At 47.3% G+C, this 16,810-nt stretch overlaps 2 protein-coding genes across 2 annotated transcripts in view; both read right to left on the bottom strand.

Annotated features, from left to right (window-relative positions):
- Positions 1 to 2,363: 2,363 nt before the first annotated feature.
- Positions 2,364 to 10,783, bottom strand: zgc:109889 (uncharacterized protein LOC553542 homolog). The gene is made up of 11 exons (XM_061282942.1): positions 10,613 to 10,783; positions 8,437 to 8,570; positions 7,399 to 7,533; positions 5,612 to 5,765; positions 5,431 to 5,548; positions 5,016 to 5,084; positions 4,644 to 4,691; positions 4,385 to 4,518; positions 4,048 to 4,323; positions 3,558 to 3,976; positions 2,364 to 3,394 (listed from the first exon to the last, which is right to left on the bottom strand). Exons 2-11 carry the CDS (start codon positions 8,567 to 8,569, stop codon positions 3,237 to 3,239), a joined length of 1,644 nt encoding a protein of 547 aa, XP_061138926.1. The 5' UTR covers position 8,570; positions 10,613 to 10,783; the 3' UTR covers positions 2,364 to 3,236.
- A 1,160-nt stretch (positions 10,784 to 11,943) lies between these two features.
- Positions 11,944 to 16,810, bottom strand: part of htr2cl1 (5-hydroxytryptamine (serotonin) receptor 2C, G protein-coupled-like 1) — a 17,757-nt gene continuing 12,890 nt past the window's right edge. Inside the window, exons 3-7 of the mRNA XM_061294985.1 lie at positions 15,443 to 16,082; positions 15,128 to 15,328; positions 14,465 to 14,740; positions 14,138 to 14,331; positions 11,944 to 13,648 (exon numbers count right to left, since the gene is read on the bottom strand). Coding sequence (XP_061150969.1) covers positions 13,076 to 13,648; positions 14,138 to 14,331; positions 14,465 to 14,740; positions 15,128 to 15,328; positions 15,443 to 15,830 — 1,632 coding nt within the window. The 5' untranslated portion in view covers positions 15,831 to 16,082 and the 3' untranslated portion in view covers positions 11,944 to 13,075. The remainder of the gene's footprint in view (positions 13,649 to 14,137; positions 14,332 to 14,464; positions 14,741 to 15,127; positions 15,329 to 15,442; positions 16,083 to 16,810) is intronic.

The raw sequence follows: 16,810 nt of genomic DNA, 5'->3' as shown, positions 1-16,810 counted from the left end.
AACACACTGATAAATGAAATCTTCTGTTAGCAACATGCACAGCTCCAGAATTTGGAGAAGGGGGGCATGTGACTAATAAATAGGGAGCTCGGAAAATAATTAAAATAAATATAATTAATTATTCTTAATCAAATAAAGGGGCTTAAACGAGGCTATCATAATTTTTGAGGAGGCCATAGCCCATTCTAGCTCAAGTGTAGCGCCATCCCCAAAAAGTCATTCTGGTGAATGTGGCATCATGTAAAACAGTGGTTCCCAACCTTTTTTGCGCCATAATAAATAATACATTTATATAAATAAATAAAACATTTATAATAAATATAGAAATACGATGAACTAAAATGATACGACTGATGAGTATAAACGACATAAAAATATAACTCACCATTACGTTGAATTAGTGGGAACACTGAGCCTTAATCGTAATCGGAGACAATGACACCCGAAGTGGTTAAGGTTTGTCTTTTAATGCAGGATGCTTGGACTCCATGTGCCGAAGCAGTTTTGAAGGCTTCATTGCCTGGTTAGCTAGCCTGTCGCCACATATTATGCGGAGTGGGCTTGGTTACGTGTGGCGATAAACCCATATTTTAAGTAGGACTCCAGAAATGTTCTTTTAAATGCAGCTTTCCGATTCCTTGAACCTTTTCTTCTTCCGTTACCTCATTGAGTTTTTTTTTCTCTTTCCGAAGCTTTCCGAACACCTGTTTCTTGCTCATATTTGCTTGCTTCGCGGGTTCGACCTAAGTCACATGTCACGTGACCGAGACGAGCGTCTTGACCCTGACCTGACGGATGTGATTGGGAAACAATCGCCAATTATTTTTTAAAAATATTTTTCAAAATAAATTTTTACTCATTTTTCCTAGCTCGACTGGAGGAAACATGTCACGTGACCGGGACGACCGTCTTGACCTGAATTAATTGATCGTCGATAAAAAAAAAAATTTAAAAAAAAGTGACCCACGGCCCGGTACCGGTCCGCAGACCGGGGGTTGGGGACCCCTGATGTAAAACATCCTTTGTCGGATTTATTTGAATCACAATTCATCTCTGTCATGTTAAAGCATTTCTGAAGTAAGAGTTGAGCGAGTACTCACTGCGCGCGTGTGTCAAATTGGAATGAATCATCCCCATTAGCAAACACACACGCGCTCGCTCACACTACGTGATATGGAGTTGACATTCTGATCCAAGCAACTAATTGTATTATTTTTATTATGCAATTCTGTACAGAAATGTCTATTTTTGTAATGTTTGATCAGGGGACATGTCGGGTGCTTTTTTTTTTTTTTTTTCTGGGACAAATGGTGCGTTAGGAAAAAAGGGCCATACTTTCCACCTTGCTGGTGTATTATTTTTGTTTGTACGTGTCTGTCCGACAAAAAACATTTGATATCTTTCACTCTGCCTGAGCGCTTTTGGAAAACATACGTACGGAATGTCACGCTCATTTCTTCTTCATGTATTCCCATTCAAGAGTTGTTTTCAGTCACTTTTGGGGTGTCCAGCATTCACACAAGGCTTTCAAATTACTGGGCTTCAGGTCAAAGTGTCCGAAGTCGGTCGGGAATGAACCCGTGCGCAATTCAGGAAGTCTCACGTACAGGATCGATTCAGAAAAACCACGACAGAGCTAATATATGGACCGAGTATGGCCTTCATTGACAAATATTATTTGAGTTGCATGTTGTGTTATTTGTGTGAATGCGTGCGTGTGTGATACTGTGACCGTTTAAACAGCATCAGGATGAAAAAAAAAAAAAAAAAAAAAACCGCACTTTATATATGTGGGACACAATTGTTGCACTTGTATGTCGAATGTAGAACCTTGAAGAGAAAGATTTATTTTTATTATTGTACATGGATAAAAAAAGAAAACGTCTGACTGTGAAATCGGAAAATAAAATGAAGTCAAGACGGTGAGCGTTTCTTATTTGTTGCGTCACGGGTGCAGACATGGAGGAAGAACGCCATCGGGTTGTACCAAGGAGTTTCACGATGACAAACTTTGACCTCTTGACGTCACAAATACACACCCAAAATAAATGGTAGCCTTTCCAACCACGTGATGCACTTCATTTTCCAGAATGCCTAATGCAAATGGCAGTCAAATTTTGTTTTCTCCCTTGAGTTCCGTGAGTTGAGTACCGTGAGTTTGATTTCCGCATATGATGATGGGAATGTTTATGTGTGACCCCCCAAAAAAATGGCAGCATCCACCCCTCCGCTCCAATACACACAACAACAAAAAACAACGTAATTTTAGACCTCGTGTTTTTGTCGTTGTCCCAGTATTGATGACTGACGACTGAAATCCAAGAACAGTTTTTTTTTTTAAAAAGAAAAACTAATATTCAATATCCCTTAAAGACACAAAGTGAGCATTTATTGTCTATAGTTGCATGCATACTCGCTTACAGCAAATGTCTTTGAATAAATAAGAATAATCGGACTGCAGCATTTTGCAGATGTCAATCCAATACAGCACACGAGATTGAAAACTTGACATGGGCCTGGAATTTTTTTTCTGAGAATTACATCTATGGAACTATTTAGCTCAAACAGTAGCACTCAACAGTCCATTCAAGTCACACATTTTCATGTTTACTGTGTGTCATCAAGTATTCTATCATCATGATTGCAAATATGTCAATTATTTGACTGTTTTTCTTTTTTTTCAAAGCACAATGTTTCAGTTTTGCCCTAAAAAGAAGTTATGAAATAATACTACAGTAGCAGATGACTCACAGCAGTGCATTTCAACAAAACAGTCAAGTGGGAGCTAAGTGAGGACGTCGCCACGTTAACGCAACTTGTTATTCAAATAACAAAAAAAGACAAAACAAGTTACAACAAAGTCACTGTACAATTGTTCATTTTGTCTACAGTAAAACACCTCCACACTTCTCTCAAGTCAAAGAAGATTCAGAACAAATAACGGCGAGGCAGCAAACGGGGTCGGCTAATTGCTGGCGCTTAACTGGCCGCTTTGCTACGTCAACAAACGTCGCGTCTGTGGACACACCTGACTAGCTTTGTGTGACTGACGACGGTTAGTTACGTGTGAGTGGAGGAAAAGTGCTCATATGGGGTAACGGTTCCTTTTGTTGACATATTTTTTATTTATTTTTTTTGGATCTGAAGATCAGTTCAATATTAGCAGATACGTTATGGTCACTTTACAATGACGTGAAAATGTGTCGGAAAAGTGTGCGTGAGCTCACCGGAGATTTTTAGTCGGACCACTCATTCTCATCCAGCTCGGAGTCGTCGTCCGACTCGCTGTACTCCACGGCGATGCGCCGAGACAGGATAGTGGCCACGTCGTTGCCGACCGGCTCGCGCTTGGCCTCCTGCTCCCTCTGCTCCTGGACCTTCCTCAGCTGGATACCTGCAGCAAGAGGAAGAGGAAGATCCAATCAGCACCGGTCCAATTGCAGGCGTGAAACGGCGCACCCGTCGCATCTCTTCTTCTCTTAAATGTTCTCTCGACCCGGATGAACAAAAGTTGGATGCTTCAATTCGATGGGAGGATAAAAGTAACAGAGACCCACCTCTGCGTATGGCAGCGAGCAAATCGGAGCGGGCGTCGCTCATGGGGATCATGCCCAGCACGGCGCCCTTCCTGGCAGGGGGCGCGGCGTCCGTGGTCCCCTGACCTGCGGCGGCGCGCGTGGGCGAGGCGTGCGCCTGGTGGCCCACGGAAACTCCGGGCGGAGGTGGCGGCGGGGCGGCCGGCGGCGCCCCGGAAGGGGGGTGGGCGGGAGAGGGGACATAGTTGACGGGGGGCGGAGGAGGGGAGGGCGAGTAGGGACGGGAGAGGGCGGAGGAGGCGGGGAGAACGGCTGAGGCCGCTCCGGAGGGCGGGCCCGGTGTGTGGTCGAAGGCGGTCTGGGCAGAGGGGATGGTTGGGGGAGGTGGGGGTGGTGCGGGCGGGATATAGTATTCTGGAATTGTGGAGGGCTGGTTGCCACTGCAGGGGAACAAAACCATTTCAGAGGTCAGATGTCAGGCACGAGCTCGGACGAATGGCAATGGGCGTACCCGCGGTAATCCTTGATCGACGGCTGCCTCGGCCCATTGACGGTCAGATCGCCGGCGGCCTGCGTGGCCTGACCCGACGGGGTCCGGCCCAGGGAGGCGGCATGGCGCCCGGCGGGCCCCGCTCCTGCTGCGGGTTGGTTGGCCGGCCTGAGCCCCCGATCCAGCGACTGGGTCTGCGCGGCCGCCCCCGTGTGGTCCCTGGCGTGGCGGTCTGAGGCGGCCACCTGGCTGGAGGGGTGGCTGGGACTGGCGGGGTACGAATCGGATGCCGCCGATCTGACAGGGAGGGGCGTCGGTTAAAGGCGGCGGAGCAAAAAAAGCTCATTCGGCGGTGTACCTGCTGTCGGGTGACAAGGAGCCCTCAGGGGAGGTGCCGTGGTAAGGCGACGGTGTGAGCCTGGCATCGGGTCGGAACTCCTTGTCGTAGGCTAGAACATTCCACTCCTGACGCCGGTTACGAGCCTTGCGCACCTTCAAGAGAAAGAGAGAGAGAGAGAGAGCGAGAGTGACAGATGATGTGCAGTCGTCATGGCAACGACACATCCAAATAAACTCGCCGGGTCTTTTGGGGCTTTGGTGCTCCTTTCTACACTGACCTTCTTTACTTCTCTCCCCGGGTCGTCCACCTGCCTCTGCTGCTCCTGCTACACAAAGACAACGCAGACACTTGATTACGCTTTACGCTCGACTTTGAAAGGTGGGTGAAGACCCCGTTGTCACGGCGTCACACGTACACGCACACACGTGCAGAAATAAAAAAAATTTGCAGAAACAACACAATGCGGATATAACACAATGCGAACCAACACAACACAAAACACAGGCAAGATGAGCGTGTGGGTGCTTAGACGATACATCCTCAGTGATGTGTGTGCGTGTGTGTGTATCTGTGTATACGTGAGTGCACGTGTTGGCGGGATGAAGGGGGAGAGCTTAGGGAGCGAGGTCAGGGGTCAGGGTTGTCTTACACAGATAGACAGGGGGCTCCTGAGTGGGGCCTGTCTGGAGTGGGACCTGTCTGGATGGGCCGGACAGCCCTATGGAAACACGGGAGACACAAGCTGCTGCGTTAGACTGAGAAGATGGAGGAGGAGGAGGAGGAGGAGAGGAAGGGCCTCAAAGAGGAAAGCCAGCTCGTGCTACGGAGTGCTAAAAAGACGCAATGAGAGGCACGAGAAAATGAAGATATGTAGAGCAAAGTGAGCAAAGGCTTAGGGCGGAAGCTGGTCAGGGTCATGGTGGAGGTCCAATGAGATGGTAGATGATTTAAGCGTACGCCAACTGGCGCATTTGCCACCGCCTGACCAACTTCTGCCGCGTGAGCAGCAGAAAAGAAAAAGAACAGGCAATCGAACGAGGGCGCAAAGCCACACCGGCGCTCACCTTCTGCCGCCTCTTCTCCTTGCGCTTGTCCTCGGTGGCCTGCAGCATCTTCTCCTTCCACAAATTGAAGAAGTAAGACGAGTCTGTGTAGAACTTCAGCGCGTCCTTCTTGTCATCCCTGAAGAGGAATGTTGCTCACTCACGGCACAAACATATATGTCATGTTGCGATGTGCACTGACCTGTAGGGGCTGAGGATGTTGAGCGGAGGAGGTTTGTCGCAGCGCCGGTACATCTCCACCACCGGGTTGGGCACCGACGTCCGGGACACCACCTGTTGGTCCTGGATAGTACTGCTCTTGAAGGCCTTTCTCATGTTGATGTCCTGTAGGGATACTGAGAACGACAACAGACACAACGTGTCACGCTGACATCCTCATGGGTGCACTGTACTGGAGATTTAGCACGGTTGAGACACAATCCAAGGACTAACAGATGGACACGCCCCCCCCCCATTGATATGGCATATGCTCCCAACATTCATTGACATTTGTGTGTGAGAGTGAACCAATTTTTCAGGTACCGTTTTTTTCCATGTATAATGCGCAGAATTTAACTAATTTATTGTCCTAAAATCTGGGGTGCGCATTATACATGGGTACAAATTTTTATTATTTTTTTTTTTGAAGAAAATCTCCCTCGAAATAAAACTTGAAATCACCTTTCTTCTTGTTTGTTGTCAATCGCGCATCACATTCAGCCATCCTGCCCAATACACTTAGTCAGTAAAATTCATAATTGACGACACATCGTTTGATGCGATGGTGCAATCCTTGATGGTGTGTTATTGTCAAATATTGTTTGTTTTTTAATCTCCATCGCAGACCGGATATCATACGGAAGCCGCCATGACAGTATGCGCAGAACGGATGCGCAAGACACGTCAGCTATATAAAGAGCGAGAGTTCAGTTCTCTACCTATTAGTTTTGATTCACAGTTTAACTAGTAGTTTCAATCAGCAAATAACAAAATGCGTATTACAGGTAATATTTTATTTCACAACACTTTGCCTTGTTCCTTTCTTCTCTGCTGTTCACTTCAAACACGCTCCATATGAACACAATGCTCTCGTATCAGACGCTTGCTCGATCACCTGCTCGTTTGCTGTCACAATGTACCCTACACAAATCCGAAACATTTCTCCGCTATCGAGTTTGCTAGCGCATGCGCAGTTATACTGACCGGCAGAATAACATCTGGTTGTTCCCAAAGATGATCTTTTTTCTGAAATAATTTTAGGTTTACGGACTTAAGTAGGAGTCAAAATTTGGGTGCGTATTATACATGGGTACAGGCTTTTTTCCAGCATCAACATGCCATTTTTAGGGTGCGTATTCTACATGGGGGCGCATTATACATGGAGAAAAACGGTATGTATTCCCAATTTGCATATGTTTCTCTGATGGCTTTCCTTTTGAAAACAGATTACTTTTGTTGCCCATGTCTACAAATGGCATTGCAATGTCAAAAAAACAGAAATATACAAAGGGAAAGTCAAGTGCGGTTGAGGTGTGCAGTGGCTTGTCATCTCGGTGGAGTAACAGAATTTAGCAACAAGATGTTATCTTAAAAAACACTCTTGACCAGTGGCGGAGCTAGACGGGAGGCCGAAATATACTTGGACCAGGTGCCAGACCACCCTCACAAAGGAAACATACTATAAATTTTTATCAGCGTTTTTTCTTTTTCAGAACTATTTGGATTTGTAATTTTTGTTTTACAAACCCGCTGTGGTTTCCTTAGCCTCCGCGTGTTGCCCTCCCTGGGATAAAAAAACAACAACAGAAAAACTAGCTACACCATTGCAATTCCAAAATTTGCTGTCTAGTTTGAAAAAAAAAAGGCAATTTGGGAATTTGTATCACTTCCAGCTAGCCGTCAACCTTTTGGTTGCAACTAAAAGTCCAAATAATACATTGATATTAATGGCAAGTACCCGCAGCCAAAGACGCACGCACGCTCGCTTACCTTCCTCCACCGTGGAGTCCAACTGAGTGACTTTGACGGCGAGTTGGTCGACACGCTCCTGCAGGCTGCTCATCCTCAGGTAGAAACTGTTTGCTTCATTGAACAGTTCCCCAAAAATGTCCTCAGCGTGACGACCTGCACACACGCACAGACTTTTCCATTTTAGTCGGACATAACCGCTAAATATATAGTCATCTTCAGATATTGCTCAATATTGCTTGTCGTAAAAGAATCAAGTGTAATTGCACATCCACAACAGTAGGTGGCAGTGTCACTCGTGTCCGTCTCTCTCTCTCTCTCTCTCTCTCTCTCTCTCTCTCTCTCTCTCTCTCTCTCTCTCTCTCTCTCTCTCTCTCTCTCAGATATTGCTCAATATTGCTTGTCGTAAAAGAATCAAGTGTAATTGCACATCCACAACAGTAGGTGGCAGTGTCACTCGTGTCCGTCCATCTCTCTCTCTCTCTCTCTCTCTCTCTCTCTCTCTCTCTCTCTCTCTCTCTCTCTCTCTCTCTCTCTCTCTCTCTCTCTCTCTCTCTCTCTCTCTCTCTCTCTATCTATCTATCCACCCATCCATTCATCCGTCCGTCCGTCCATTTATGTATTTATGTATTTATGTATTTATTTATTTATTTATTTATTTATTTATTAAATCAAGCAAATTGATGCGCTTCACATCTTTTGAACTAGTAATTCATTATTTATTTATCTATGTTACCGTATTGGCCCGAATAGGTTTTTTTCATTGAAATAAAACTTACATTTGGGGTCTAGACAATGACTTTTTTCAAACTTGAGTCTTGAAAAAGAGGGGGTCGTCTTATAATCGGGGTCGTCTTATATTCGGGCCAATACGGCATTATTTGTTGTAAGTTGACCAACATTTCTTTTCTTTTGTTAATGTTAAGGATGAGATTTTATAGGCAAGGGATTTTATTTATAGCCACAGTGGCGAGTTTTGGGATGTAGTGGACGAGTTTTACAAAAAGTTTACAAAAAAAGAAGAATATAAGGACCGAAGGAGACATTTGTCGTACTCACTGAGGCCTCCCAACTGTTTGATGATGGCGGCGAGCGTGCTGTTGGTGACGCATTCCAGCTCGCTGGTCACGCCGTGCGGCAACGCCCCTCGGCACAGGTGCCTGGGCTCGATGCTTCTCTTCACCAGCGGCATGCTAAATACAAAACAAACACACACACAATAACAGTCCAGATAAAAGGTGGGTGAGATTCGCATGGGTTCCTCAAGGTTCTGGATGCTGCAGGGCTGCATGGTTGGCACCCCTTGTGGATCTAGAAGAGGAGCCACTGCACCCCCCTGAAATATGCTGCAGGTGCCAGGCCAAAAAATAACCATATTTCAACATGTCCCCACATAATAAATTTTGGTCCGATTTTTTAAGAAATTGGGGACGGTTGAAAATGTCATGTCGACATTTATTATCCTCATTCCAATCTCTCAAGTAGAATTTCAACAATAATGAATCAATAAGCAATATGGTTGGCGGAGATGGAAGGCTCTAAGCGAAATTAAATTTTGGAGATTGAGCTGACTCAGATCCCGATGAGTGGGAAGCAATGATGTGATAGGGACGGAGGGTTGGCATGGCAACATGTCCGCTGAAAACTGCAACATGCAAGAAGGGACTCAGGACGTTTGGTGTTGAACTTGAAACATGGATGAAGAGACCTTTACACACTTCTTCCTCCCTTTTAGCATTGTCCTCGTCATCTTCACCACCATCATCATCATCCATGTGTGTCTCGACCTTTTTTAAACCAAGACGACCATTTGGCATTGGGAAAATCTCACATTATGGGCACACCAAGAGAAATATCACTAAAAGTATGAAAAGTAAAATAATGCTGATCTCATCTTAATTTCCTTAGAATGGAAATGTGGGCTCAAGAATAGGAGAACCGTCAATCATTTTGTTGGATAAATGGCAACAAAATGTCAGCTTCTGCCATCTAGTGGATTACTATTTCATTGTTCTGCCTGACATTTCTCGCGAGCTTGGATAAGTGAACGGAGATAACCGACATTGGTTGCAATCATACAGTTTGAAAACATTTTTTTAGGGGGGGGGGGGGGAAATTAGGTGTAATTGGATCATTCCTCGCTCTGTGCGACCCAACCGACTGTCGCTAATGCTCTTAACGCTCCGTCTGCGTGTCCTCAGGCGACACATGAAAACAGGTTTCAGGAGTCGTCTGTCCCAAGTTCAGAAGATAACTTGAAGCGGACACGTTCACTTGATGCACCCAGTAAACAGGTCAGCAGCCAAAGCAGCGGCGGCAGCAGCCTCGCTGCCCCCCGGACAGCGCAGCCCCCCCGGCGCCTCACAATTGAATGTGTTGATCTCAGCGCGGCCGCAGTCATGCGACAGAAAAGTGTCAGTGAGCTCGGGGGGCCCAACGGGGTCAACTCGGGGGGTCTACTGGTGCGAACGAGTGAGGGAGGAGCGGGCTCAAGTGCCGTCTGACTTTGAGTGATTGTGACAAGACGGACGAATGCGAGCACCACCTCAAGTTGGCACCAGTGAGCGCCTGTACCACATTCGACCTCCTTCTGCCACAATTTGGTGACGTAAGAGCCAGAAGAATCTCTGCAGACTGCAAATGAGCACGGAAAAGGTGGAAAACGACTCCAATATTCCGCACAAACAACGCTTGAAGATTCTCCAGTCGAGTGCAACATGACTGACACGCAGAGCATGTCTTGGGGTTACCGTGGCAACCGGAATGGCCGAGAGCTCGGGGGAGACAGAATGAATGAGAGAGCGAGAGAGAGAGAGAGAGAGAGAACGAGAGAGCGAGAGAGGGGGCGGATTGGTGCCTTGCTCGTAGGTATCTGGGGCAGGTACGTCGTCGTATTACATGCGATGGGTGTACACGATCCAATACGCACATACGCACATGGCACACAAACTACACACAAACGTGCATCGCCCTTCGCGCGCGCACTCGTGTCTTGTTTGGAACGAGCATTGTCCTGATTTCGTTCACGCACGCCCTTGCACGTAAATTCGTAAGACGAACACGCGCTTGGACGTCGACGACGGTCCGGCGCAAACACGCGTAAAGGGGGGCGTGTGGGGGCATGGGGTGGGGTACGTTGTCAAGGCCTTTGCGGATGAAGCGCGTCTTCGTGTGAGAACGCGCGCGAGGGGCCTCATCGTTTGTGCGTGTGCACGCTCCTGCTTATGAGACTTACCTGGCCGCCTGGCTTTTCGCTGCTGCTTGCTTCTCGAGGCTTCCGACGATTCCGCTTGTCCCCTCGCCTCCCACTCAGTTGAGGGCGTCCATGTTTTTGGGGATCAGTGGATGGACGTGCAGGCGGATGGAGGCTCGACTGTCGCCCGGCTGCCCGTGTGTGGTTTCCACGGTAGCGACGTCGACATGATAAGCGTCAAGCTACCCTGCGGTGAACCACACACAATTTCCGGTATGAGTTTCACAACAAAACGCACTGCAGAATTTAACGACATGAGCGACTCCAATCGCTGAGCACGTTTGTTTTAAGGATTTCGACTACCAACGAACGATGGTTTGCATATCAACACTTTTACATATTGAGTTTTATTACAAATCACTAACTGCAAATGCAACATCTTAACATCTTAATGTATTTGTGCGCGCGTGTGTGTGTGATGTTAATTTATTTATATTTATTTATAATACTGTTCTTTCTGTACTCGTTTATGAAATGAATAGGAATGTCCGTTCTCCCGTGCGTGCACGTTCAACTCTGACGTCGGCGATTCCTTCGTTAAAAAACGGCGTCTAGAAATGATTTCTCGAGGCGTCATTGTTAAGATGACGTCACCTGATAGAAGCTGCTCAACAATAAATGATCTCTTTGGCTGAATTTTGACCATAATCATCAATTTCAACTTTCAGGTGAAATTCAATTGCGTCACGTGCTCCCAAGTACGTCCTCTCGCCACACGGTGTCGCTGTGGCAATAGAAATAAGTTTGCGATTCGCTGTCCGCGGTCCTGATCAAGATGACTATTTCATGGCAGAATGAATTCAAGTTGAATGTTGCATCGTGCAAATCATTACACTTTTTTTTTTCCATTTATCTTTAATGATGTTTAATGCTGATATTTTTTATGTATAGAATTGCAGTAATTTGAAGGCCCCAAAATCTTTCACATTACAATCTTTTTTTAATTAAAGTTGAATGTTGCAATATATCAGGCAATTTGGTGCCGCATTTCCCATTTTAAATTGTAGTTTTTAAATCAATCTTACATTATTTAAAATTGCTTTTATATTAAAAATTGTATTTATACTTTTTACAAGTGGAGACAGGCGAGAAAAAGACATTTGTTGCTCAGAGCGTTGTTTCTACTGTGCGTATAACACCAGAAGACAAAGTTTAAGAGTAAACTGTTGCTTTGAAAACATATTTCTGAATTGCTTTGCATATATTGACGTACAGGATGTTGAAACATGCAACCCTTTTTCATTTTTCTGTGTGGCCTTCTGTGGCCAAAGTTTGGACCGCTGCGGGTTGGATAAAAGACACGCGGCCATCCATTGGAATCCTTTTTTTTATATCAATAAATTGCAACACCCCGCTTGAAAGAAATAAAACAAGACATTTGGTCATTTGCTCTGTGGTCGATTATTGTCAAAAAACTGCTGGCGACTTCCTGGTTGTACACAGGCAGAATTGAGGATATATTTGTTGATGTAATCAACAAAAGTGTTACCATGCTCATACGCAAATGAATCAATATTCCATTATGAGGCTGTGATGATATTGAATTGTTCGGGAGGTTATGGGACAACAATACAGCTTGATCTTTTGCAAAACGTTGTTGCCTAGCAACAAAAAGTCTGCTGCAAGTTTCCATTGAAGGACACACACATGCATTCTCTTCCTACGTACTGTTATCTTCTCCACTCTGATGACAAACATCTCCTCTGTGACTCAATGCAACTTGAGTGAGAATCTCTTTTCACCTACTTAGGATAAATCGTAGGATCCCTCTGATGGGATGAATTTGGATAGATGGAAATTAGGATATTTTCTCCGGGCACTTTGGATCAAATCAAACGTTGAGCACGAACCCAAGGGCCTTTGACTTCCCCGGCCAGCTCTCACACCGTTCCGTGCATTAGTGAGGGGATAGACGGACTGAACGAGCAGGAGGCCAGTGTGGTCACAATTGAAGTGCTCGCACCTCGTTAGCTCATGCAGAAAAAAAGGCATTGTAGGAAAATGAATGAGGCGTTCTAACGTATGACCTCTGTGTTAATCTTTCTCATTTTCACAGTGCAAACGTGACCAGATCACATTTGCGGAAGACCTACTATGTATGTGTGGATGTGTCTGTGTGTATATATACAATGTACACACATATACACGTATAAATACATATATATATAGATATATATACACACATATACATATACAAACTCACGTACGCGCGTGCGTGAATGCATCCGTGTGTATACGTTTCCTAATGAATCCTTTGTTCTTGTTTATTTAAAACGATGTACACACGTACCAGTACACGCACGCGTTTTAGATGGGGCACATAGCCACCAGGAGGCGCTGTGAGACGTTCGTGTTTGGGGTTCTGCTGGCTTCCACTACTACACGGATGAGGCCTCCTCCACTTTTCAGGCTAGGCTGAGCCAGAAGAGAGCACGTCCAAAAACGTCACACGCTGCTTGTGTGGACCGTGGAGGCGGGGCTGCAGCTAACGAGCGACAGCTCCTGTTCCTCTGTTTCAGCTTCGGTTTCGGAAAAGGCCCCGCCAACGTCGTGGCACAGGGAGAGGCTCGGCACCACGCCTCCCGCCGTTTGTGTCCCGTCGTCCGTGGCGTCCTCCGAGTCAGGTGGCGGCTGACCGCCGTTTCGACAGTTACCCCGTTCGGCGCTCGGCTTCCTGTGGGCGTGCACTAGGAGCGGCGTGACGGCATGCGAGGATGACGGCGGCGCCGCCATAAGTGGGTTCTTGAAGACCTGGCCGGCCCCGACAACGTTGGCATTGGCACCCATGTTGTAGCGACAGCGGATGTAGCTGGAGAAGGCTCTCCTGTAGGTCTTGTTGAAGAGCGTGTACACGAGCGGGTTGACCCCCGACGAGATGTAGCCCACCCACACGAAGACGTTGAGCATCTCGTGAAGCAGAGACTCGCCGCAGGAGGTGCCGCACAGCACCAGGGTGACGTTGGTGATGAAAAAGGGACACCACATTACAAGGAAGAGGAAGAAGACAATTCCCAACACCTGGAGGCGGACACAGTGGGAGTAAAGCGGAAGTTGAAGAGATGGGAAAGACGGGCTGATGAAGAGAACGTTAAAAGCATTGCGCACACATATCCACTAGGGGGCAGTACGTCACCTGATTACCTTTTGATTACTTTTTACTACTTGGAAGTTTTTATAGAATGAAGACATTTTTTGCAAACATTTTTAGCGATACTTTTAAATGAAACACCAAGGCATTATATTGCGAACACGTTGCAAATGCAATTCATCTTTCAAGGACGCAAGTTGTACGCCTCCCCTCTTCTTAATATTTATTTTTGCACCAGAAATGGAGCGGAGCTGCTTGAGATCAGACCTCAAAATTGCATTACACAAATGATTGAACTTGAAGGAGCTTGACAAGTGCAAATATAAAAAGGTCACCACTCAGATTTCTGCACTCTCATCAAACTGCCACATTTGGCACTCTTTCAAACTAAAAGCTCATGAAAAAACAGCCACTCCCACCTTGGAGGCCCGCCTCTCGTTCTTGATGGCTTGCATCATCCCCCGTCGCCCGTGGCAACCGCTGCCATCGCTCCGTCCGGGCCCGGCGGCCGGCGAGCTGAGCTGCGACGTGGCCTCTGACCCCGGAAGGATGTTAACGCTTTCCGACGTGGAGACGCTGAGGAGGATACCGGGCTCAGACGCCGGCTTGAGCTCTGTTTTAGGAGAGGCGTCCATTTTAAATGTTGTCAAATTTTGGTAGGAAACCATCTGAGGTATACATATTTGCCATCTGAAAGTGTCCACACCCCGCCTATGGTAGACAAAAGTTTTGAAGCGGGCGCTCACCTGGTGCTTCGGGCGAGGCTTGCGCGTGGATCTCCGAGGCGGAGGGCTGCAAAGGCTGCTGGGAGGACGTCTTGGCCTCGCACAGGAAAACAGTGGCCTGTCTCTGCAGCACTTGAATGGTGAGGCCGTACGTCACCACCATGATGACCAGCGGGATGAAGAAGGCCACAAAGGAGCCGATCAGTATGAAGCGCTCCTCGTTGAGCACGCAGCTGCCGTTGACAAAGACCTTGTCCTCGTTGTGGAGGCCGATCACCGGGATGGGCATGGAGACGCCTGCGAAGAACCAAAGTGCTGTGTCGTCAAGCTCTTTACTTTCAATTCTTGGAGGAGGAGATTCTTTTTGTTCGTCTCAACAAGCACAAGTCAAACGTAAGGAGACAAAGACGTGTTTTGGTTGTGGAGTACCGGCGGCGCGCATCAAAAGTGCACTTTCTTAGGCTTGTTACTGCGTTCGCTCTTGTTTGTGCGGAATTTATGCCTCACCTGAGAGGATGCCATTGAAAGCTTTTTATTCCAGATGCAAACATTGAAAAAGAAAGCAGCGGCCGTATGAATTATGGATTGATTTCACTCCACCGAGTTCCATGTCTCTTTGATCCAATGAGAGAAAGTGACTGAAAGCGACTGATTGGCAGACGGGACTAATCAATATATGGATACCTATGGATATTGTCCAGACGGCGGCAATCTTCATCATGGCTTTGGTCCTGGAGTTGAATCGGCTGTGCTCGATGGGATTGCGGATAGCTACGTAGCGGTCCAGCGAGATGGCGCACAGGTGCATGATGGAGGCGGTGGAGAACAGGACGTCCAGGTAGATCCAGATGGGACACAATGCGCTGGGCAGGGGCCAAGCGTAATCTACGTTGACGACACAACAAAAAAAGCAACTGTGAATCCAATCCCAAACAGAGCTTTTCCCATTGGTCCTCCAGTTGGGGGGGGGGGGGGGGGGGGGGGCGTCGGCAGACTCACCGTACAGGATGTTGATGAGTGAGATGGGCATGACCAGGATGCCCACCAGCATGTCGGCCACCGCCAGAGACCTCAAGAAGAAATTGGTGGCGTTTTGAAGCTTCTTCTCCAGTGAGACGGCCAGGATGACCAGGATATTGCCGCCGACGGTCAGCGCGATGATCACCAGGATGAGCAACGCCGGCCAGTTCTTCTCCTTCATGGCCGAGCTCGTGACCCCCTCCAACGTCAAGTTGTCCACGCCGGCACTCATAGCCACCACCGTGCCGAGGCTCTCGTTGAGCTCTGGTGAGCCATTACCCGGCCAGCACGTCCGGCCCGCGACTTCCGGGGAGGCGGCGGCGGTGGTCCCGAAGCCGCCGAGGGGAGCCGTCGCCAGGCTGCCCATCCCCGAGGAGAAAGCCTTAACCCGTCGGAGGTCGGAGAGGCATCAAGAGAGACTTACTCGACCGCTTTGGAGGGAATTCTTACAATAACGAATGCCGATGATCATTTCAGGTTCAAGTTCAGATCCCATGTCAAAGGTTTCCAGCTAGGAAGCTCCACAGCCCTACGTCTGGATCTCAAGTGTGGGCTTGCGATGTTCATGGCACACTTGGAAGACGCTTACGGGGATGTCCTTTGTTACGTGGGAACCAATCTGGGGAGAAGAGGATTCATAAAATGCCATTAAAGTCCGGAAATATACCGCTTGTCAGGTTTCCCTCAGTCCCTTCTCATTAAATTTTCACCTCCCATTTCTTAAAAACTTGAAATGATAACATTAACTGTGAAGTAAGTCATGTCTACTGCCTCCCACTGTCCTCTCTTTTGTGATCCTCACCCTTCAACCGGGTTGCGGAAGAGGAAGGTAAGTCAACTTTTGAAATTCTGACATGAGGATGACTGAGATGAGTTTTATTGTTTGCCGCAGGGTGCTGCAGTCTTTTGGGGGGAGAAATTTGAAAAGAAAATCAAAGTGGTTCATCCGGTCTGGGAAAGACGAGGTCAATGGAACTGCTCAGAGAGTACGTTTGATGGTACGACTGGAGAGGACTGAGCCGCGATAGGTACATTCGATGAATTTGTCTGCATGAGTGGAGCGGGACTTCACGGTGGACTTTTCCTATTGGCAAGAGGTCTCCATCCACTTCCGCTGCCACCTTATTGTTTAGCTTTGCTCCTGAAATAAAGACAACGAAAAACAAGGACTCATTTTTTGAGGGTAGAAATTCCACGGTAAGGATTATAAGTGTCCTCGACTGACTGGATGCCACAATCGCAAAGATCACAAAGTCCCATTTGGCATATGCGAGTGTTTTCCGGCGCGCTGAGTCGGCGATTTCAAAACGCGTGGGTGAAAAGTTGCGAAGCTTGTGTTTGCACACA

This window comes from Syngnathus typhle, linkage group LG1 (genome assembly GCF_033458585.1).
Source record: "Syngnathus typhle isolate RoL2023-S1 ecotype Sweden linkage group LG1, RoL_Styp_1.0, whole genome shotgun sequence".
NCBI classification, from domain to species: Eukaryota; Metazoa; Chordata; class Actinopteri; order Syngnathiformes; family Syngnathidae; genus Syngnathus; species Syngnathus typhle.
Note: the sequence above shows the minus strand (reverse complement) of the source record. Positions and strands in the feature narration are given on the sequence as shown.